The 24,885-nt window shown below is 36.4% G+C and overlaps 1 protein-coding gene and 1 long non-coding RNA gene across 3 annotated transcripts in view; both read right to left on the reverse strand.

Annotated features, from left to right (window-relative positions):
• LOC117327467 (dystrophin-like) overlaps nucleotides 1–21,443 on the reverse strand; it is a 336,112-nt gene extending 314,669 nt beyond the window's left edge. The window contains exon 1 of one of the 2 annotated variants that reach the window (XM_033884469.1): nucleotides 21,263–21,443. In XM_033884469.1, coding sequence (XP_033740360.1) covers nucleotides 21,263–21,374 — 112 coding nt within the window. In that variant the 5' untranslated portion in view covers nucleotides 21,375–21,443. The remainder of the gene's footprint in view (nucleotides 1–21,262) is intronic. The other variant, XM_033884471.1, reaches the window with a different exon arrangement.
• On the reverse strand, nucleotides 14,751–17,451 carry LOC117327470. The gene is made up of 3 exons (XR_004532644.1): nucleotides 17,087–17,451; nucleotides 16,892–16,973; nucleotides 14,751–15,170 (listed from the first exon to the last, which is right to left on the reverse strand). It is a non-coding gene; the product is annotated as an uncharacterized LOC117327470 (long non-coding RNA).
• Nucleotides 21,444–24,885: the final 3,442 nt, after the last annotated feature.

Genomic DNA, 24,885 nt, shown 5'->3' on the forward strand with positions numbered 1-24,885 from the left:
CCATCTCCTCTGCCTCTTCAACTATCTCCCCAATCCTCCCCCCACATCCACCCTCTTCCTTCTTCAACTACCTCCCCACCCATCCACACCCTCTTCCTCTTTCACTACCGTCCCCACCACCCCCACGCTCCACCCTCTTCCTCCCAACTACCTCCCGCCACCACCGTCCACCTCTTCTCCGCACTACCGGCCCCCACCACCTACCCCTCTTCCTCTTCACACCATACTCCCCACCACATCCATCCTCCTCCTCCTCAACTACCTCCCCATCACATCCACCCTCTTCCTCTTCAACTACCTCCCCACCACATCCATCCTCCACCTCCTCAACTACCTCCCCACCACCTCCACCCTCTTCCTCCTCAACTCCTCCCCACCACCTCCACACCCTCTTCCTCCTCAACTCCCTCCCCACCACCCTCCACCCTCTTCCTCCTCAACTACCTCCCCACCACCTCCACCCTCTTCCTCTTCAACTACCTCCCCACCACATCCACCCTCTTCCTCCTTCAACTACCTCCCCACCACATCCATCCTCCTCCTCCTCAACTACCTCCCCACCACCTCCACCCTCTTCCTCCTCAACTACCTCCCCACCACATCCACCCTCTTCCTCCTCAACTACCTCCCCACCACATCCATCCTCCTCCACCCTCTTCCTCCTCTTCCTCATCCTTATCCTCTTCCTTAGTTTTGGACTGATAAACTTTATAAAAATTGATATGAGGATTATGGCAATACTTGAAAAGAACAGATATTTTATTTCTATGATAAGTAACATAAAAAAAAACAACTGCCCTCAAAGATGCCATAGATATCATATTTTATATTGAAATTCCCATTCCCTTGAAAATCAATACATAATTCTCTTTGAGTCATACCAAACTTTCACCTGTGACTGTATTTCCTGTAAAAGGTGTTAGGCAAGTTTTCATTAACTTTGTATATGTAGTGGATCTTTTTTGACACTTACATATAACTTGGTGTGTAACTTTAATATTTTCATCTCACATAAGAGTTCTAAGTGTTCTTTTCTCTATTTTATGATTCTCGTATCTAAGGCTGAGTATGAATGAAATCAAACTGTATGGAAAAGATGATAAGACATTTTTTTAAACAGCTACAACCCTGTGCTTCACGTTGATTTTATCTCTTATTTTTCAAAAACAGATGATGTTACCTCGGAGTAGTGTAAATTGTCAATTTCAAATTTTCTTGTGTTCAGTGTTATATTTTTTGAGTGTCATGTGACTTTTTGATAGGTATCATCAAGATAAGTCCATGCTTTTATAACTTCCCCTTGATTTTAAGAGAGACACCCTCTACAGATTGATAATGGAGCCAGCAATACCATTGAAGGTTGAGTCCATCTAACTGATACAGGTATGTGACTATTAAGCAGTTGTCTGCCTCTATGATGATTCCAATGTTAAGTGCAAGTCCACAATTTTATTACATGGCATGCATGATGTACAACTTCTATTATAAGATTCAACTGAAAAATTTCAGAAAGTTAAAAAAAAAAAACTAAGTTACACCGAATGTAATGGAAATTCAACACGTGTGGCTTTACAGCAGAATATCTTATTTCTTCTCAGGCATAATTCCATATGATAACTAAGAAAATCATGGACAATTCTTCTGGAGGGAAAAAAAATTAAAATATTTTTGTATTTTTATGCAAAATGTTTTAGCCAAAACAGTATATCAATAACAGTGATTTGTCTTTCAGCCTTGAACATTTGTAATGGTCGACTCTTTGTGTAGAGTGGCAAAGGCCTGGTTCATGCAATATTTACTGACCAAAATCTGGGAGAGATTCAAGAAAAACATTACTTATTTTTAACAACAACTACCATAAACATATAGCATGCCAATTTTGTCCTCTACACTCCAGGTAACATGCCATGTTTTGTTTCAGGTGATGAGGTTTTCTAGTCAGGGCATGATAAAAACTGCATGTTGAAAAACAAAATAAGAGTGAGAGATATTCCTCAGAAATAGGTCACAAAAACACGTAAGCTGTATACAGATATGTATATCAACAGTAGAAATATGGTCACATTATTCAGGATTTCAGAGAAAGGTGGCCACCTAACAACAGTGAGCAGGTGCCAGGAACAGAAGGGACTAAATGAAATACACCATTACTTCTACACTACCTATAACTGTCACATAAAAACACTTACGAGTATAATATGTTTAAACTTCTGGAAAAATTACTTCCTGGCAAAGATAGATTGCTCCCAAATTATCATCAGTAACAGTTAGGCATAACCTGCATAGCTCCCAGTGGGAGGGATAATGACTTCAATTCCTAACCCAAGTCTTCATCACAGGCACAGTGTAGGGTCAGTAGAGAGATAGCAGGGGAGGGGAGGGGAGGGGAGGGGACGGAGAAGGGAAATGGGAGGAGGAGAGATTGGAGGGAGAGGGGAGATGGGAGGAGGAGATTGGAGGGGGAGGGAGAGGGAGGGAGAGGGGGAGATAGGAGATGGGAGGGGGAGGAGAGATGAGGTGGGGAAGGGAGGGGAGAGATGGATGGAGGGGGGAGATAGGGTGGGGAGGGGAGGGAAAAGATGGAAGGAGGAGAGAGGGAGGGAGAGGGGGAGATGGGAGGGAGAGAGGAGAGATGGGGTAGGGAAGGGAGAGATGGATGGAGGGGGAGGTGGCCCGGGGACTCCCTCCTACAGTCGACCCTGCTGTAGACACCCCAGAGGTAATTATTTGCCCACCACATGGAACAATTAAACCTGCATTGCCAATAAAGTGTGTTATAACTACCGTAAATCAATGGGTAATCACAATTGAAACCCACCAAACCTAAGCACCGCCTAATCAGGTTCACAAGTGTAACTCACCACAAGCATTCCAATGCTATCTCCGCCAGATTTACAGACAGTCGAGCAAAATTGGGTATAGTACACTTTGTGTTCAAGTGCAGGTTGCTTCCAATAAATTATGTTTTGGAAATAAAAATGGAGGAAGTAATTTGTTTTCTTAAGAAAAAAAAATCAGATCACTGCTTGGGGAGCATCCCTGTTTGTTGTTTAATTAGTCCACGTGTTTACAACCTATAAACTTCTGTGGCTATTTTTATCGTTTTTTTACTGTTATAATTAAAAAAAACATGAAATTATATACTTTTATTTAGAAACATTTTTTATTCAAAATTAAGATGTTTGTCGGCTTAAATCTGTGCATGACATTGGCAGTGAACATATGATGCTGCAAAGATTTTGTTTCCAATTTTAATTTTGATATAAAAAGAGTTTTCACCCTAGCTTTAATTTACTAGCTGATTGGATGGTGGCTGTGTACTAAATTCTCTTAGCTGTAATTATATATATAACTTAGCTGTAATTATATATATAACTTAGCTGTAATTATATATATAACTTGCATAGAAAGCAATGGTAGCCAAACTAATCTCAAATGAAAAATTAAATGAAAATTATTACCCACACAATCAACAAAGGGAATTAAGATTTGAAAATGGGTGAATTTCTGTTTTCATTATATGAGATTAATGAGTGTTAATTTTTTAATTACACTGATGTAAGGCTATCACATATTGCACTACTTACATTCTTCTTCCTGCTCTGGAAACCATGTATCCATGGTAACGGCAACATTTTCGTTCTCACTGTCACTAATGAAGACATTGTCATCCTGAGGGTCCACCTGATCTAAAATTTCCGTGGACATTTTTTGGAAGGATTTAAAATTTTACAATCCACAAATATAATAAACTTTGAGTAACGCTTTGAACCTCTGAAGGTGTTGTTCCTCGGATGGCTTCCATCTTATTGCAATCTTCATGATACACATAAGCAGTTGACAACAGGTGCGTCACCAATACTGGTAAATTTAAAGTTTAATTTCCAGTCTCTCGGAAAAAGTATGAAGAAAACACCAAAAATAATCTCACTTCAACATGGTTCTGATCTGCATTTTTTAAATCCTGATCGAAATTTCAAAACACTTCTTAGAAGCTGATGATATCCTATGTATGACGATGAATGAAATAAGCTGTAGTCTGAGGTTTTCCCAGATCTATCTCACAGACGGACACCCCACACAGATGGAGTAAGTGTTTGCCCACCCCCCAACTCATCACTTCCAGGTTATATAAATTGCACCATCTTCAGTGGTGACTATCTATTTTTCTGTGCAATCACTTCATCCAAAATCTGCTTCATTTATCAGGAAAAAACCCTAGAAAATATGGCTCCTCCACGCCTGTTGATAAGCTTAAGACTGGATGGTTTGTCTACAAGGTTAGTACACATGTGAAATAGGGGGGCCGTACAGATGTAATCTGTGGGTACAGGCAAGTCTCACCCACCTCAATGATTTTACTGATTACAACATCATTACACATGTAAATGACCTTATTAATTACAACCCGTCTCACCAAATACACCTTAATTACATATACAGTCCACCTCACCAATTACAATTAATTAAACACATTTCATCTCAGATTACACCCGAATTACATAATGTCCATCTCGCTGATTACAAGCAAATAACAAACATACATTTAACTGATTACAACTTAATTACAGTCATTCTCAACAATTACATCCTAATAACACAGTCCATCTCACCAATTAACCCTAGGAACACATTCCATCTTACCAATTACACCCTAGTTACAGAGTCTATCTCACCTATTACACCTTAGTTACAAATTCTATCTTACCAATTACACCCTAGTTACAGAGTCTATCTCACCTATGACACCTTAGTTACAAATTCTATCTTACCAATTACACCCTAATTACAGAGTCTATCTCACCTACGACACCTTAGTTACAAATTCTATCTTACCAATTTCACCCTAGTTACAGAGTCTGTCTCACCTATTAACCCTAGGAACACATTCTATCTTACCAATTACACCCTAGTTACAGAGTCTATCTCACCTACAACACCTTATTTACAAATTCTATCTTTCCAATTACACCCTAGTTACATAGTCTATCTCACCTATTACACCCTAGTTACAGAGTCTATCTCACCTATTACACCCTAGTCTATCTCAATGATGACTTCCTAATTTCACTGATCTCCATAAAATATACACTTCTACACCTAATAGTGACACAAAATAGAGTGAATGTCCAGTTCTCTATACCTAACAATGACACTTACTGTAGTACATGATATGTATTGTCTCACTGAAATGTACAGTTCTACACCTTGCAGTGACACAAAATATATAGTGTTATCCCACTGAAATGTACAGTTCTACACCTTGAAGTGACACAAAATATGGTATTGTCTCACTGAAATGTACAGTTCTACACCTTGCAGTGAGACAAAATATATAGTGTTATCTCACTGAAATGTACAGTTCTACACCTTACAGTGACACAATATAGTGTTATCTCACTGAAATGTACAGTTCTACACCTTACAGTGACACAATATAGTGTTATTTCACTGAAGTGTACAGTTCAACAAAGCAAAACTTGAATGATATAATCAGTTGATTTAATGAGATATCTAAGTTTGAACACAACTTTTTTCTTAGACGGACACATAAATGGCTGGATATGTGCACGTGCATTACAGCAATTACTGTATTCCTATCTTACAAGGTTAGGAGTACAATATACAATAGCCTGAAGTGAAAATACTTAGGTTTTCACACTTAAATCATACAGAAAATAGCAGAATCTAAATTTGAAGAGTTGCCTCATTAGTTATATATCAATAATGTACCACTGTTACACAGGATATTTGAGCTGGAACTTGACTGTGATGCTACGAAATGGTAACAAGATGGTGAGGAATGCCCTCTGGTCAATCAGGTACATTTCAACAGGTAGAGGCTATAGCTAGAGCTACTGTCTGTTTACTTCTAACAGCCAAGGAAAATACACCAGGAACTGAGAAATAAACACACTTCTAATAATATAGGATTGTATAGACTTGTACAGGCAGAAAGGTTTAATTAATAGGATGGTATAGACTTGTACAGGCAGAAAGCTGGAATAGGATGTATAGACTTGTACAGGCAGAAAACTGGAATAGGACGGTATAGACTTGTACAAGTTCTTTTTTAAGTTTTTAGTAATCTCATTTATTCATTATGTGCCAAAGCGTCACATCTTCTGATACATATTAAGCAGCTGCATTACTGCACCAACATGTGCAAATATGTGTTAATTATTCTTAATTTCCTTTTTTTATCAGATACAATTTCTGTATATATTATTCAATTTATGCAGGCACAAGAAAGTTGTGTTTTTGAAGAATTTCCAAATCAATGACCCTGTTATACTCCTTAATAATATGTTGTAGATATGATCAGTTTTGATGCACATGATATCAATTGTCGTATAATACAGCTGGACTTGTGCAAGTCTACAGACACCAGTAACAGTTACTATTCAGGTTAATATCTAATACCACATCTGTGCATACCAACATCTCAGTCTGTAGCAAGGACAACATGAGGGTATAACAATCTTATAAATAGTAATGGCTGATTGAAGTCTTCAGCATAAACACATGGCCACAGAACACCAGCACAAGTGCAAGCAACTTGTTGTAAAGAAGAACCTGTCCTGAAGGACCACTCCTCTTTTACTACAGTAAAATTATAACGATACAGCCAAATCTGTCTTTACAGAATTCGAAGAGCCTGTCAATAGAAAAAGATCTGTTTCTTAAACAGAGCCTGTTCTGAAGGACCACTATTCTGTTACTTTAGAAAAGCCATTCCTTCTATCACTACAGTAGAACCTGTCTATAGAGACATTCCCTTCTGTCACTACAGTAGAACCTGTCTATAGACATTCCCTTCTGTCACTACAGTAGAACCTGTCTATAGAGACATTCCCTTCTGTCACTACAGTAGAACCTGTCTATAGAGACATTCCCTTCTGTCACTACAATAGAACCTGTCTATAGAGACATTCCGATCTGTCACTACAGTAGAACCTGTCCATAGAGACATTCCCTTCTGTCACTACAATAGAACCGGTCTATAGAGACATTCTCTTCTGTCACTACAATAGAACCTGTCTATAGAGACATTCCCTTCTGTCACTACAATAGAACCTGTCTATAGAGACATTCCCTTCTGTCACTACAGTAGAACCTGTCTATAGACATTCCCATCTGTCACTACAGTAGAACCTGTCTATAAAGATATTCTCTTCTGTCACTACAGTAGAACCTGTCTATAAAGATATTCTCTTGTCACTACAGTAGAACCTGTCTATAGAGACTTTCCCTTCGGTCACTACAGTAGAACCTGTCTAGAGAGGCCATCCCTTCTGTCACTTCAGTAGAACCTGTCTAGAGAGACCATCCCTTCTGTCACTACAGTAGAACCTGTCTTTAACATTCCCTTATGTCACTACAGAAGAACCTGTCTATAGAGACATTCCCTTCTGTCACTAAAATAGAACCTGTCTATAGTGACATTCTGATCTGTCACAACAGTAGAACCTGTCTAGAGAGACATTCCCTTTTGTCACTACAGTAGAACCTGTCTATAGAGACATTCCCTTCTGCCACTACAGTAGAACCTGTCTAGAGAGGCATTCTCTTCTGTCACTACAGTAGAACCTGTCTATAGAGACATTCTGATCTGTCACTACAGTAGAACCTGTCTATAGGGACAAACCCTTGTCACTACAGTAGAACCTGTCTATAGAGACATTCCCTTCTGTCACTACAGTAGAACCTGTCTATAAAGACATTCTCTTCTGTCACTACAGTAGAACCTGTCTATAGAGACTTTCCCTTCTGTCACTACAGTAGAACATGTCTATAAAGACATTCTCTTCTGTCACTACAGTAGAACCTGTCTATAAAGACATTCTCTTCTGTCACTACAGTAGAACCTGTCTATAGAGACATTCTCTTCTGTCACTACAGTAGAACCTGTCTATAGAGACATTCTGATCTGTCACAACTGTAGAACCTGTCTATAGAGACATTCCCTTCTGTCACTACAGTCGAACCTGTCTATAAAGACATTCCCTTCTGTCACTACAATAGTAGAACCTGTCTATAGAGACATTCTCTTCTGTCACTACAGTAGAACCTGTCTATAGAGACATTCTGATCTGTCACAACTGTAGAACCTGTCTATAGAGACATTCCCTTCTGTCACTACAGTCGAACCTGTCTATAAAGACATTCCCTTCTGCCACTACAATAGAACCTGTCTATAGAGACTTTCCCTTCTGTCACTACAGTAGAACCTGTCTATAGAGGCCATCCCTTTTGTTACTACAGTAGAACCTGTCTATAGAGACTTTCCCTTCTGTCACTACAGTAGAACCTGTCTATAGAGACATTCTGATCTGTCACTACAGTAGAACCTGTCTATAGAGACATTCTCTTCTGTCACTACAATAGAACCTGTCTATAGAGACATTCTGATCTGTCACTACAATAGAACCTGTCTATAGAGACTTTCCCTTCTGTCACTACAGTAGAACCTGTGTATAGAGACATTTCCTTCTGTCACTACAGTAGAACCTGTCTATAGAGACATTCTCTTCTGTCACTACAGTAGAACCTGTCTATAGAGACATTCTCTTCTGTCACTACAGTAGAACCTGTCTATAGAGACATTCTCTTCTGTCACTACAGTAGAACCTGTCTATAGAGACTTTCCCTTCTGTCACTACAGTAGAACCTGTCTATAGAGACATTCTCTTCTGTCACTACAGTAGAACCTGTCTATAGAGACATTCTCTTCTGTCACTACAGTAGAACATGTCTATAAAGACATTCTCTTCTGTCACTACAGTAGATCCTGTCTATAAAGACATTCCCTTCTGTCACTACAGTAGAACCTGTCTATAGAGACATTCTCTTCTGTCACTACAATAGAACCTGTTTATAGAGACATTCTCTTCTGTCACTACAGTAGAACCTGTCTATAGAGACCATCCCTTCTGTCACAGTGACAGTAGAACCTGTCATGAGAGGCCATCCCTTCTGTCACTAGATTTTGTAGAACCTGTCTTGAGAGGCCACCTTCTACAATGCTAAGACATCAACATAACCCATGGTTAAAATAAAGATAGCAAATAGGACCAATGGATTTCAATATAAGGATGTAGCATGCCAATCTACCATAAGGGTGTCCTAAATCCAGGTTCAACAGAAGTAATCTTACTCTCATAATTTAAACGGAGATATGTTTCAGGCAAAATATTATTACCACATAGCACGGAGATACAAAAATGCAGGATATTTTTTCTTCACATTACAAATCAGATTAAAACTAAGCAATCATAGTCACGTTGCTTGTCAAGTTCACATTTACAATTTGGTGTTGAAAGACGTTAAGGTAGGCGAGGCAACATAAAGTGGAATTTGGTTACCTTACAGAGAGTCGAACACCTTGTCCTCATATTTGACATACTATCTATGGAATGTTACACACTATTTCACCTCCACATTTATCTATAGCAAGAGTTAAAATTTCATAATTTGGTCATATATATGTATAATTTCCCTCTTTATGAAATTGACATTTCTATTTTTTTCCAAATACAATCGTTATTCATAAATTTAGTAAATTGCTTACAGGTGCTTGTTCATTACAGGTAACATATACCTATAACATACCTGTACTCAGAAAGCCCCCAACACATGTACGCCACCCAATATCTCCTACCCAAGCTACTTTTGTATTCAATGTACCTACCTTTATATTTCCTGCTATACATGTACCGTTCAATCCTATCCATGATGAAGTATTGAATTACATCCGATCAGAAACAAGCCATCTTATAAAACTATTAATACTATATATATGTCTCGTATGTCCCTAAAATCCAATCTGCATGTACATACAAACAACGCTATTAAAATTCTCAAATAACGAAAAAAAATTGTGCAAACGCTTTAAATATGAGTATGTACCATTGTGAGTATTTATGAGAATTTTAACAGATTTCTATCATTAGGAGCTTGTGTGATTCAATTTGAAATTGATAAATGTGTGTTATGTTGCCCACTAGAGCATGAATTATGGTGTCATCTGTCTGTAGGGCCCAGTTTATTGCTAAACTGGGTGATTATATCCTTTGTACATAACTTGTGTGGCATTTCACTTATAGTAACACAGAAACTCTCAGCCGAAACATTGGTACATGTCCCTTACAGTAATTTATCAGAATATGTTTGACACCTGAAAACGAATCAAAATTGTCCTACAATGGAATGCATTGATTTATTTCCTTGATATTTTCTATCTAGAAAAGGCATTTGTATAGTTCAGGAAACAAACAAGCTTTTGTAGGTCATGCTTCAATAATGAAACAATTAATATTAAACCTAAAAATAATGACTGGCCTACATATACACTGGATTTTGTATTGACTGGAAATACTGTATTGTAAGGGAGACAACCCCTACAGATATCACCACTTACTATTTTGTACAATATCAAAAGCTTTCTGTACATCTTTTGCACATTACCTGTACATAAGGAAGTGTTTGGTTCTGATAGATAATCAGTTTTAATTGATAATTATATTATAAATTAAAAGTTAAATAAAAAAAAAACTTTATATATAACAATTATATACATAAATCTTTAATTAAATATCTCATTTGCTCTGTCACTTTTTGTTTTCATTGCTTTCTGAATGATTTCATTATAAACAAAAAAAACCTTCACCAATTCAATTATTTACAAAGATTAGATTATATTAATTATTGGAAGGGGAGATTACTCCATTAAATGTTTGATCTTGAACAAACAGATCTGGTCACTTACTTCAGAAATAACACTGGGCATTGTTTGCGATGGTCAGAGCCGGTTTTAGGTGATCTGGAGTTAGTCTGACCACAAACAAGGTCATTAACTAGGCTTATATTGGGCCATAAAACACACTTAGGTATCTAAACTACTCCCTTGAAACTTCTGGCATGCTTGACCTCATGTGACCACTACTGAACTAAGAAGCAAATATTCTGGCTACAAATTGGAAACACATCTGGTAAACCTTCCCCTGACTAGCTGATACAGTCATGGTTCCTGGAATTAATTTTATTGGTTTCCTGTCTAGTTGTGGCCACATAATTCAGTAAATTAATATTTAGGGCTATAGTTATAGGTAGCTAAATGAATGCTGTGTGTACAATTACTGACTCTGAATTACATCCTTTTGGCATTTTATATTTATTTATTTTCAAAATAATGTCATATGTGTCAAATATATAAAACAAAACCCTTTCCATAGTATTGTGTGACAATTAGCCATTGTCTTCCTTTTTGAATGATGCCAGTAAATCACAGAATAATATACATTTTGTATATACTTCCCCATACCAAAATAAGCTACCCTCGTCCATATGAGCTTCATATGAGAAACTACTGAAGAAACTATACTATATTTGAATTACCGGTAGGTAAAAAGCTAACATATATATCACATGAGCTATGTATTATATCAGATTTGTGATTATTAGCATTTGAGATATCAAAAGCACATGAACGTTCAAAAAGCTCACTTTTAATAACTCATTTAAAAAACTGGCAAAAAAACGTTTTTCTAAAAATAGGAATGGAACTCAAACTTTTCAAGATATTGTGGTCCTTTGTAAGTGTGTTAAGTTTGATCAAAATTCCCCTTGGGATTGAGCCGCTAGAACGCTGACAAGGATTTAACAGCAACCTTGACCCAACAAACCTTTGGTCAAAATCCCCCAAGAAATGAAGTCGCAGGTCAATGCTGACTGTTTTTGGTTTGAAGTACATGTACCTATAGGCAGACAGAGAGAGCCATAAACCCTTACTAAAAAAACAGGAGTTGACAATCTGAAAACCAAATGAACCTGGGGACAAATGACATTCAGAATTTGATAGAAAGTTCATACAACATATTCTGATGACTCTGATAATTATATTTAATTCCTTGAACCATAATAGAACTATTTCTAGATACCATAAACTCTGTGACCAATCTAAGCTGAGACAGATGTAATATCATCCCTAATAAATACTAAACCTCCAGAACAAAGATATGACAAAACGTTCCTGTTTTAGTAAAATTGCCCATTTTTGTGTAACATGATTTGGTAATGGCAGGAATTACAGAAATTTCTACATAAATGCAACAATTGGTGTCATACCTTCAGAAGATAACGGTTTTTTTTATTTGGTATGCATACAAATGAGTTGTATTGTTACACAAACAGGGTTGGGTTTGTTTACGATGACACTAACAGCCTCACACTGACATCTTTCCCCACTTTCCCCGTCAGATAAAGACTCTCATCTGAGTTATACCTTCTCTTTCTATCCCTCTGTTTCCATTTTACTGGATTTTCAGAATTCTTTTATTTCTTTGCAATTTATTCTTTACAATCAACATTTTTGGTAAGATAAATTTTGTAAAAATGAAATTTTTGTGGTATGTCATTTTACAATAATTTTATATTACACTGAACACAAAAACAATAGTGTCAAATACATATACAGCTTAATGGTTGGTACAGTTAACTGAGTATAGATTCCTTTTTATTTGAAACCATGAATAAAAAGGTTACAAATATTTATCATTATTTTTTTACAATATTTGTGTATTACTGTCAAGGGTAAGGATCCCCTCCGATGTCCATTCACATCATCTTTATGATGTCATGACAACAATTTGACATCAGATCAATCCCATCATTCCCACAATATCTCACATTGATGCAATCCCAATATTACATACCAAAGGCGGTAAACATTACACGAGAAAAAAACGTTCACTTCTATGAGGATCTCAACCCTCAGGCCAAGTACATGTACTCAAGAAGCCTCATGTCTGTAATCTCAAGATCCTTCCCTTTAGAGTCGAGATCCTCCTGTCTCACCCCTAAGGCGAGGTAAAAGATTCTATAAGTCTCTATCTATTTGTACTTTAGTACACAAATATAGAGGACACCTGTACATGTAGACAAAAATGCAAAAATTGACCCAGAAAACATCGAAAATTACCACAAAGATACATGATTCTTTCTAAATCAGTGGTAAATTTGCCACAGACTTTTAAAAGCAGGGTCTGTTTCTAATACTGGTCCAGATCAAATTCTATAGTAGACATAAAAAGGTTTATAGATTACCCTATCAAGGTATCTGTTGGCCAGATGGACAAGTACAGCTAATAGCCGTGACAAAAACTAATAACAAACAGGGACTGTTTAAATTATATCTGGTTATCCGAACTGAGAAACATAGCGCCTCCAATGTTACTGACATAACAAGCCCTGCAAAACCTTATTGACAGCCTTACCTAAATCTTTATCTATTTCAACGTAATAAAAATTCCATTTGCAGGATGATGCTCTCTCTAACCTCAATTTTATCTTTTTGGGTGCTATAAAAATAACATTTCCAGTGTGTTTCAGTATTAAAGGATAGGTATGTAAGCTGTATCGGACTGATCACGCCTGTGACCTCCGACCTTAATCATCGGGGCATAGCTTTGATGTCAGGGTATTCCCACCCCCTATATAGGGATATGTGGGACAGCTGGTTATCTAGGGTCAGTAGCGACAATTCACAGGATATCCACACCGTTTGTATGTCAACTTATCGTAAGGAATCATGATAAACGTAACATTTTCTGTCAATTTGTCAAATTAGTTTCAGACGAGATCCCAAATAAGCTATTTACATCCACAAAATGTATACCATATGTCAACCTGGTAAATATTAGTCATTTTCTTTCTTTGATCTCATTCGGTAGAGCATTAGTCTAGTAAATCAAGGTCAATCCCAGTGAAAAATACCTCCATTACAGTATTCTTTGAGTAATAGGTTTAAGTCCCTTACATTCTCAGCATCACAGATTTGAGTCCTAATATACGGTAAGAGACATACATGTACTTTAACTGCCCATACCAAAAAAAGGTACAAAAAAGTTATACTTTTTTAGGTACAAAAAAGTTATAACTTTTGATGCTAGATTGGAACCATGTTTAAACAGCGGTTCCAATCTAGTACTAAAAAGTTATAACTTTTGATAACTTTTCTGTACCTAAAAAAAGTTATAACTTTTATTAGGTACAAAAAAGGTATAAAAAAGGTACAAAAAAGGTATAAAAAAGTTACATTTCACACAAAAATAGGTATAATTTAGGTACTATAAAGTTAAAAAAAAGTTATAACTTTTTCTAGGTACTAAAAAGGTACAGAAAAGGTATGAAAAAGGTACAAAAAAGTTATAACTTTTTCTAGGTACTAAAAAGGTACAGAAAAGGTATGAAAAAGGTACAAAAAAGTTATAACTTTTTCTAGGTACTAAAAAGTTAAAAAAAAGTTATAACTTTTTCTAGGTACTAAAAAGTTACAAAAAAGGTACTAAAAAGGTACAGAAAAGGTATAAAAAAGGTACAAAAAAGTTATAACTTTTTCTAGGTACTAAAAAGTTAAAAAAAAGTTATAACTTTTTCTAGGTACTTATAAAGGTATGAAAAAGGTACAAAAAAGTTATAACTTTTTCTAGGTACTAAAAAGTTACAAAAAAGGTACTAAAAAGGTATGAAAAAGGTACTGAAAAGGTACAAAAAAGGTATAGAAAAGTTACAGAAAAAGTATGGAAAAGGTACAGAAAAATATAAAAAGATTTTGCTTCAGAATGTTTTTTTATCCAGAAATATACTTATTAAATACATGTCTTCTAGACCAATAAATTACTATTCATAAAAACATCACGGAAATCTCCTTTCACTTTGCACATTTTCTTGAAAGACTAACAAAAGCACTATTTTTCGTCCTCATGGAAAGCTTTATTTCGAATAACAGATTCCTTCCATGGATGAACGCAGCAGTCATGTACTATTACACTGTCATACTCCTGCTCCTGTACAAGGCATTATCCACTTTGTTTCTCTAGTATATATTATAACTACCGTTTAATGTAAACATAAAACCAACATGTCATCAAGAATTAAGTATTTTTACTGCATAACACAGCACTCTAACCGGACTGTTATTAATACACATTGTATTGTATACTATATAAAATGTGTTAGCTGTTTGAGGCATTGTTACACAGGAAAGAAAAAAGTCTGAAATAATGTAAATGTTCCTCTTCTGGGATCCTTTCCTTGAGATTTGACTGACAATACTGCAAGAACACTGATTTTTCCAGGAGCTGATCAGGGTTCTTCTTGGGATTGACACTCTATAGTCCATCAAAAAGAAAAGAAAACAAAACAGTTAGTGATCTATTTACATATTGTAACTCTGGTTTCGGTGTAATAACTTAATAACTAGGACAGGCTGAGAGTTAATTGGGTTATTATAATTTATTAACTAGAACACTGAAAATTTAAAGGACCCCATCAATTTCATCATGAGGCAATAAATAATATATATCTCCCATAATCATCAAGAACCCATCTGCCTAAATCACCGAGTAATATTGGTTGGAATTATATTGAAACAAAATCTGACCTTGGCCTTTGACCAAGTGACCTTGACCTTTGGTCAGTTGACTCCATGCATTATTATAATGTTTAATTCTGACCAACTTTGCTTTAGCCTTGAAACAAAATATATAATCAGTGAAAAAATGCAAAATTTGACCTTGACCTTGTCAGTTTACACCTAGTTTAATTCCAACTAAATTTGCTTCATCATGCCAAAACAAAATATTGATGAAAAGAAAAAAAAATTACATTGACCTTTCAATCTAATGACCTTCATGAGCTTTGACCCTGGGTTTTGACATAATTTTGTGAACTGTACCTGGCCCATTTTGTGTAAATTTGTCAATAAATTCTAGAATTATTAGACAGCAGCAAAATTAGAGGGCTGGGAGACAGAGGTAATTACTATAGGCTAACAAACACAACTTATCATGTCAAATCAAAAAGAAGATACCCCCAGAGATATCATGTAATTGTATGATTATTATATAAATATCAATTTTATATACCTGGTATATCATATATACAAGACTGTTCTTTAGCCTAAGAAGAAAGAGAAAAGTGATTCCCAAATAAGGAATCACTTTTCTCTTCTTCTAGATCTTATTAATTTGAAAGCAGAAGCCTAAAATGTTTCTTTTGAATAAGATCCATAAATAACTTTCTGAGAAACTTCAAAATTATAAAATTCAAAATGACAGCCTGTAAGCCATCTTGCATTGCATACAAGCTAATATATTGGGGGCGGGGATGATCAACTTAAAAGGGAAACTGATGGTGAAAGTAATCAATGTGTGTTAATTCAGCAATAAAACATTTTAAATGAATTCACATAAAATAAAAGAAGAAAGATTCTTCTCAAATTTTCCAATGGTCTAGATCTATGTATAATAAATAAAATGTGCTAAAATTGTATATAGATTTTACTTTGTAGATCTATTTTAAATACTTTGACAAATTTTCAATTAGGACTTTATTTTATTGGATTTCCTTGAAATTTCACGCACACAACAAGTAACAATCCCTCTCATTTCTATATATATTTAATTTACCGTAGCCGATTCCGTAGATATTAATTGCGTGTTAATTACATTTAAAAAAAATAGTGTTGTGCGTATAATTAGGAATAAAGAACAAAATGTTCATACTTACCATAAATTATGGTGCATATATTCGTCTATTTCAGTAAAAAATAGTAACAAATGTACGGGAAAACATGAAAAAAATTATCAGGTAAAATAGCTGACGAATTATTGCCTACACCCCAATATATAGTGTATCGAATTTCAAGAAAATCCATTGAAAAACGAAGTATATTATATATACTTTGGGACGTTCATACCAAACGACATAAACGAAAAACGTGTATGGCCACATATATGTGTGAATCCATTTTAAATATATCATAATATTGACCCGGAATGTGAAGGTGAAGGATTAAAAAATAATCACTTGGCAAGCAAATTAAACTTACGATTGAAAGATGCAACATTTATAAATCGGCTGTGCGTAGGGGGCGGGTGGTCCGAGGATCATGAATGCTGGTGAATTTAGTCCTGAAACATGAAGTATTTCATATGAACATATTCACTCAATGTTGTTTAATGTATGACGATCGCGAGAGCGACAAAATCTGCGATTCGAAGACAAATAAGAACATATAACTTACCCTGATTTCATGTTGTCCGATAATTCAGTGTTTGCCGGTGAAAGGGGTATCATAAGTCGCCAAAAGCTAGACGAAATTTGATATTCTGTTCCCAGTTTGTCGATTGTATTCCGTGAGTGGGGAAATTAAATGTCGCCAATATATACTGTATATATAACGTGATTTTGTTCTAGGCCTAAGCTTTCATCACGTTTCCGTAAACAAACAAAATGGCCGCCACTTGTAATACAAATCTCCCGCTAAACTGAAGGGAGCGCCGCCTGGCGGTGGGTATACATGTGTACAGTAGGGCCAAGTGAACGAAGAAGAAAAATGTCGAATAAAGTTATTAGGCCGCCTACGATATCATGAGAAATCCTATCGATATTATTATATATATATTTTTTAGTTGTTGTTATATATTTTTATTTAATTATTATTATGATTACTGCAACATCGTACTCTTTCACAGTGCACATGATGGCACACATGCTAAGTGTCTGTACAGAGAAACTAACGTGTCATATGTTCGGTTATATTCTTGATACCGATAATATTGTGCACAGGTGAGATACCCAGGTAAACTGGCCAATGCAACAAATCATAGGCAGTCAGGCATGACAACGATGTAACTAATTAATTAACGCCCCAGGACACCGCTATGTCAGCAGGTGAACTGGACACTCCTCAGGTACACAGGTATTTACAAATTCAATGAGTTCGGTACAGTAGACTGCCGCTAATTATATTCTAATTGATGCCCCGAGGATGAGGTCTTCGGTGATCAGCTTGTGTCTGACGGGGTCGGTTAACTTTTGGTGCGTGGTCCCACTTTTCGTGAGGTAGCCTACACACATGATGTGCACGTTTCAGTAACAGCACTAGGCTACTGTAATGCTACGAGATCAATTCTCCTGCAGATGTCCTTTGTGAATAATCTGACGATCTGGCTTATAGATATATGACCAATTGATTGTTTTGTTTAATGTGTTCACTGACAAAACATCGTGTGCGCTGTTTTCAGATTAAAATGTTTATTGCAATTTACGTCATATCGAGATCATAAAAACGCTTTACTTATATGGAGTTAAATCAAAGCGTCTGAGAGTTTGGACGATCAAAATGACACAAGTGTTACACACGTGTGTTTGTTTACCGCTGGAGTTTGTGTCCAATGCGGCATAATTGTGCATGCTACTACAAGATTTAATGTCAAAAGCGCAAACATCCAGAAAATATGCGATGTACTGACAAAGACCATGCTATATTAATCCCATTGGGATGAATGAAGCTTGGGTTTTCCGGAAAATATTTTTGTGGGTGAGCGACCCATCGTCCCACGTGAAGTAAATTATATCATCATGTTCTATGTACGTACGTTTATGAACGTCTGTGTTGGGATTAACGAACTGCTTATCTTTTATAACAACTGAGTTTGTTCATGTCGTGACTTATCAATGCTAAGTTGTAATTATTCACGTCCTCTGAGCAATGATTGGTCCACTGAGATAAAAAGATAAACTTTAAAAAAAACTGCCCCCCCCCCCCCCCCAAAAAAAACGCATTTCAAGGGTGTGAATATTGTACTAAAAATGCAATAAATTAAAAGTGAATACCTTTTTAGCCCACCATCATCAGATGGTGGGCTATTCAAATCGCCCTGCGTCCGTGGTCCGTGGTCCGTCCGTCCGTCCCTCCGTCCGTCCGTAAACAATTCTTGTTATCGCTATTTCTGAGAAAGTGCTGAAGGGATCTTTCTCAAATTTCATATGTAGGTTCTCCTTAGTGCCTAGTTATGCATATTGCATTTTGGGACCGATCGGATTACAACATGGCCGACAGGCAGCCATCTTGGATTTTGTCAATTGAAGTTTGTTATCGCTATTTCTGAGAAAGTACTAAAGGGATCTTTTTCAAATTTCATATTAAGGTTCCCCTTGGTGCCTAGTTATGCATATTACATTTTGGGACCGATCGGAAAACAACATGGCCGACAGGCAGCCATCTTGTATTTTGACAATTGAAGTTTGGTATCGCTATTTCTGAGAAAGTACTGAAGGGATCTTTCTCAAATTTCATATGTAGGTTCCCCTTGGTGCCTTGTTATGCATATTGCATTTTGGGACCGATCACCAAATAACATGGCCGACAGGCAGCCATCTTGGATTTTAACAATTGAAGTTTGTTATCGCTTTTTCTGAGGAAGTACTGAAGAGATCTTTCTCAAATTTCATATGTAGGTTCCCCTTGGTGCTTAGTTATGCATATCGTATTTTGGAACCGATCAGAAAACAACATGGCCGACAGGCAGCCATCTTGGATTTTGACAATTGAAGTTTGTTATCGCTATTTCTGAGAAAGTACTACAGGGATCTTTCTCAAATTTCATATGTAGGTTCCCCTTGGTGCCTAGTTATGCATATTGCATTTTGGAACCGATTGGAAAACAAGATGGCCGACAGGCAGCCATCTTGGATTTTGACAATTGAAGTTTGGTATCGAGATTTCTCAGAAAGAACTGAAGGAATCTTTCTCAATTTTCATATGTAAGTTCTCCTTGGTCCGTCGTATTGCATTTTTGGACCAATCTGAAAACATTGTCGACAGACAACCATTATAGCCAAATCTCAAATTTCATATATAAGTTTCCCTTGTTTAAAAAGCACTGGAGGGATGTTTCTCAATTTATACAGATTAGTAAGAGGAAGGGAAAAAAAGAGAAAAGATCAATCTAACATGGAACCTATGAAGATCATTCAATGGTGGGCGCCAAGATCCCTCTAGGATCTCTTGTTTAATTTTAAATCTATATGTATGTTATTTATCAAAATATTTTTGATGCCTCTCTGGAATGAAAAATTTATCTATGCATGGACAATTCAACACACATTTCGGATTCCAATCACCTGTTACCTAGCTTACCTGTCGTTGAGGTCTTCTAAAGGCGATTCGCCTCTCTGACCCATCACAAATTCCCTACAGTTCACTGATAATTGTATTTTAATCAATTGTATGTACATTATGAAATTAAGATTTCCATTTAAATGGGGATTGAGCTTATATTGATTGAATTACCTGTAATAGAATTTCACTGTCACTGTCTTGTATAATTATTTGTGATTACATTTACAGTAATTATTATGTGTCATAAGCAAACATAAGATTTATTTAGTAATCTTATGGTTGTCCAGAAAAGATACAGACAAGTTTTGCTAAAAATAATCAGTCTTTTAAGATGTTGTAAATTTTTCTAAGTCCAGAAAAGGTACAAAAAAGTTATACCCGAAATTTTCAAAGTCCAGAAAAGGTACAAAAAAGTTATACATGCAATTTTCTAAGTCCAGCAAAGTTTTGCTAAAATTAATCAATCTTTTCAGATGTTGTAAATATTTTCTAAGTCCAGAAAAGGTACAAAAAAGGTATACCTCAAATTTTCAAAGTCCAGAAAAGGTACAAAAAAGTTATACCTCAAATTTTCAAAGTCCAGAAAAGTTACACAAAGTTATACATGAAATTTTCTAAGTCCAGAAAAGGTACAAAAAAGTTATACCTCAAATTTTCTAAGTCTAGAAAGGTACAAAAAAGTTACATCTAAAATTGTCTAAGTCCAAAAAAGTTATCAAAAGTTACATTCATAAATTCTAAGTTTTCAAAAAGGTACAAAAAAGTTATAACTTTTTTGTACCTTTTGAAAAAGGTACAGAAAAGGTACTAAAAAGGTACTAAAAAGTTATAACTTTTTATACCTTTTTTTGGTATGGGTGGGTTTATATTCCTCCACAAAGGATGAAGCCCAAGACCTCAGGTTAACTAGCTGATGTCCTTCAAATGAAGGGAACTGACTTTAGTTCATCACAAATCTACTGAAAAAGGGGGAGAAGTGAAGAAGAAGTATAAGCTCGCTCCTGTCATTCAATGACAATGCCTGCTTCTTTGGCTCAGCAGGTAGAGATATGAATTATAATTTAATTATAACTCTTGACTTTCACACTAATGATACACAAGCTTCTGTGTGAGCTGTATTATCTGTAGAATTACCCAGTAGGACCCAAGTCCAAACTCAGGTCAGAGTAACTTTCTACATAAGCTATTTTTTATTATCAAATGCTCAGGATAAAGTAACAAAACTGTTGGCGTTATTCTAATTAAGACCACTATTCTAATATTCTAATTAAGACCACTGTCACGGTTACTTACGTGTCTGTTCATTCATTCGTTGTCTGATCTCATCTATTTTGTCCGGAGATGGACCATGACCTCCGACCTCATCCAGTGTTGGGTCAAGGCCATTCTTCCCTCCAGTTGCCATTCTTTATTACAGTATGAAAATCACTTAGTAATCCAGAGAATCATAACACATCACCATGGTTACACTTCCAAGATGGCTGAATTTGTCGCAGTAACAATCCCAAAAATGTTTAATTTGAATCACCTGTAATGGCAAAAAGAAAAATACATGAGTCAAACAAACACATACAGTAGAATACCAGCTGTCATTACAGTGTAACATGAGAGGAACAATGCAGGGACCAGACTAGGACTGGAACACAGGACCTCCGAACTCTTGACGGACACTCTAACCATTTGAGCTACCTGACAACCGCCGTTCAGCCCAGTCCAGTTCCGCTATACAACTGAACTACTACTGTAAGTAAGCTCATCACACATGCACTGAGTTTCATTAAAATAGTTTAGGACATAAGTAGTATTATTCGACATGATCTGTCATCTACACACAAATGTTAGAGACCATCTGTTATGATTTATAGATCACCTGAGACCAAGAGAGACTCATTTCCACAATTAAGTGACCACTATTGAGACAACACTTGTGGTGAGTCGCTACCTGTCATGAGAGACCACTTGTGTGGAAATCCTACCTGTCCTGAAAGACCACTTAAGATGATCTCAGAGACTAGATAGACTACCTGACATGAGAGAACACTTGAGATGATAAGCTACCTGTCCTGAAAGACCAATTTAGGTAAGAGAGACCACTTGGGGTGATAGAGACCACTTGTAGTGTAAGGCTACCTGTCAAGAGAGACCACTAGTGGTGGGAGAGACCACTTGTAGTGTAAGGCTACCTGTCAAGAGAGACCACTAGTTGTGGGAGAGACCACTTGTAGTGTAAGGTTACCTGTCAAGAGAGATCACTAGTGGTGGGAGAGACCACTTGTAGTGTAAGGTTACCTGTCAAGAGAGATCACTAGTGGTGGGAGAGACCACTTGTAGTGTAAGGTTACCTGTCAAGAGAGACCACAAGTTGTGAGAGAGAGACCACTTGTAGTGTAAGGCTACCTGTCAAGAGAGACCACTAATGGTGGGAGAGACCACTTGTAGTGTAAGGCTACCTGTCAAGAGAGGCCACTAATGGTGGGAGAGACCACTTGTAGTGTAAGGCTACCTGTCAAGAGAGACCACTAGTGGTGGGAGAGACCACTTGTAGTGTAAGGCTACCTGTCAAGAGAGACCACTAGTTGTGGGAGAGACCACTTGTAGTGTAAGGCTACCTGTCAAGAGAGACCACTAGTGGTGGGAGAGACCACTTGTAGTGTAAGGCTACCTGTCAAGAGAGACCACTAGTGGTGGGAGAGACCACTTGTAGTGTAAGGCTACCTGTCAAGAGAGACCACTAGTGGTGGGAGAGACCACTTGTAGTGTAAGGTTACCTGTCAAGAGAGACCACAAGTGGTGAGAGAGACCACTTGTAGTGTAAGGCTACCTGTCAAGAGAGACCACAAGTTGTGAGAGGTTACTTGTTATGAGAGACCACTAGTGATCACAATTGGCATGAGAGACTAACCTACCATGACAGAGACAATGTTATTAAACTACCTGTCAGGAAATGGCACATGTGAGGACAGCCTAGGCCTGTTAATTTGTTATGAGAGACTGTCTGTTGTGAGATACCACCTGCAATTACAAACTTTCTGCCATGAGAAATCACCCCACACCAATGAAAACCTGTTGGTAAACCTGAGGTACAGCTGTTGTCTACAAACAGTTAATGCATCAAATTATGTCTTCATTTTTGCTATATCTACAACAGTCACGTTCTGTTCTGAGTAAACTGAGAAAAGCATTGGTTCTGGTCTAATTATATTGAAAAATTAATTGCTTCTCCGAAAATACTATATGGCTGATGAATATTCATGAATTACAACTGAATAGCTGAAATATCTTGTCTTTTATTTCTATTTATACTTAAAACATATAAGATGCGTGACTTGGATTTAAATTCTAGGAAAATGTTCTAATATTTGTATTGCTTGTGCACAATTACAATGAAAACATTCCTGACATGAGTAACAGAAGAGGCTATATAAATGTATACAAGTACACCACACCACTTTGTCAATAAAGACATTATAGTTTGTATAGGTAAAGACTATTCACAGCACAAAAACCTCTAACTTCATAAGAAGAATTTCAAGCTCTCTACGTTCTGAACAAAATTTAACTTAATTCACTCACATATGATGAAGGGGAAAATGTACATGTACATATCCAATAATGCATTTCTGTCTGCAAACTTCTCTTTCAAAAACAAAATAAATGAAAACAAAAAAACAGAAATTGAATAATTACACGATTTCATAGAAAATATTTATTGATTTCAGAAAAAAGGTGACTCAGTTTGAATAACCAACCACCAATCGCAAATGAAGAAGAGTATGTTGTATACAGTTTATCAAACATTCATGACCATCAGACACCATTTCCATTACGTCTACTTATGTCTCCTTATGAAGTCTGTATCTAAATTTATATGATATCCAGTTGGAAAATACCTTCCCCTTGAAAGAAAAAACAAGAAATAACAGTCCTAAGAATCCATTTTGATAAAAATAAGAGGCCAAGAAGGCCTGCATCACTCAGCTGGATGTTTCAGTAATCATGGCAAAACACTTTCATTTAAGTTATATTTCAAATATGTTCCTACTTTTGAACTGCCTATCCCAATAATGGTTCAAACAACAGGTGGACCATTAAGTCCTGTCATTTTTTAAGATTTTCAATATTTCCCCTATTGGGCCCGTTTTCTCTGGTCACAAGGGAGCCACACCCGTCGTTGTATACAACATTAGATCTCCTTTGCCCAATTATTCTCCAGACCAGATTTCATCAAAATTGATTTAGTCGTTCAGGACTAGTGATAATTTAAAGGAAATGTTGAAGATGATAGAAGGATGAGGGACTCTGCTCCATATATGGCATAAGCTCACAGGCCCTTTTGGCCAGGTGAGCTAAAACAAAACCGAAAATAATAGCTCTTGTAATACCTTTGATAAAAATCAAGGCATCACATACCAAAATTTTATTTGAATTCTGCTAGCGAGACTCACAAATACAGCAGAATACCAAAACTATTAAAGTAAAACACATCTTACAGGCGACACAAAACTAAACCATTGTGTACTTACATGTTATTCATAACTTTATAAATACCATCCCATGGAAAAAAGATTTCTACAATTTGTAAAGACTGTTATTTCAGCCACACTTAATATGAATAACTGTTTACTTATTCAGTTGTTTGGGCGTCTTGTTGACATCCTTTTCTTTTTTTTTGTTAAATTTGTTTTCCGTTGCTTGCTATTCACGTTTCCGTATTTTAGTGTATGCATGATTGTATATTGTTTAAAGTCTTGTTACTGACTAGAATACCCTTTATACTTGTTTGTAAACACTGTACGTGCACCTGAGCTAATGACTTGTTCATGCTTATTATCAAACATCACAGAACCCATGAGGCACACCTGAGAAACAATAAACCTTTATCGACAGGTAATGCTTATCTTGAATCTTCAAAACCT

Source organism: Pecten maximus, chromosome 5 (assembly GCF_902652985.1).
Source record: "Pecten maximus chromosome 5, xPecMax1.1, whole genome shotgun sequence".
NCBI classification, from domain to species: domain Eukaryota; kingdom Metazoa; phylum Mollusca; class Bivalvia; order Pectinida; family Pectinidae; genus Pecten; species Pecten maximus.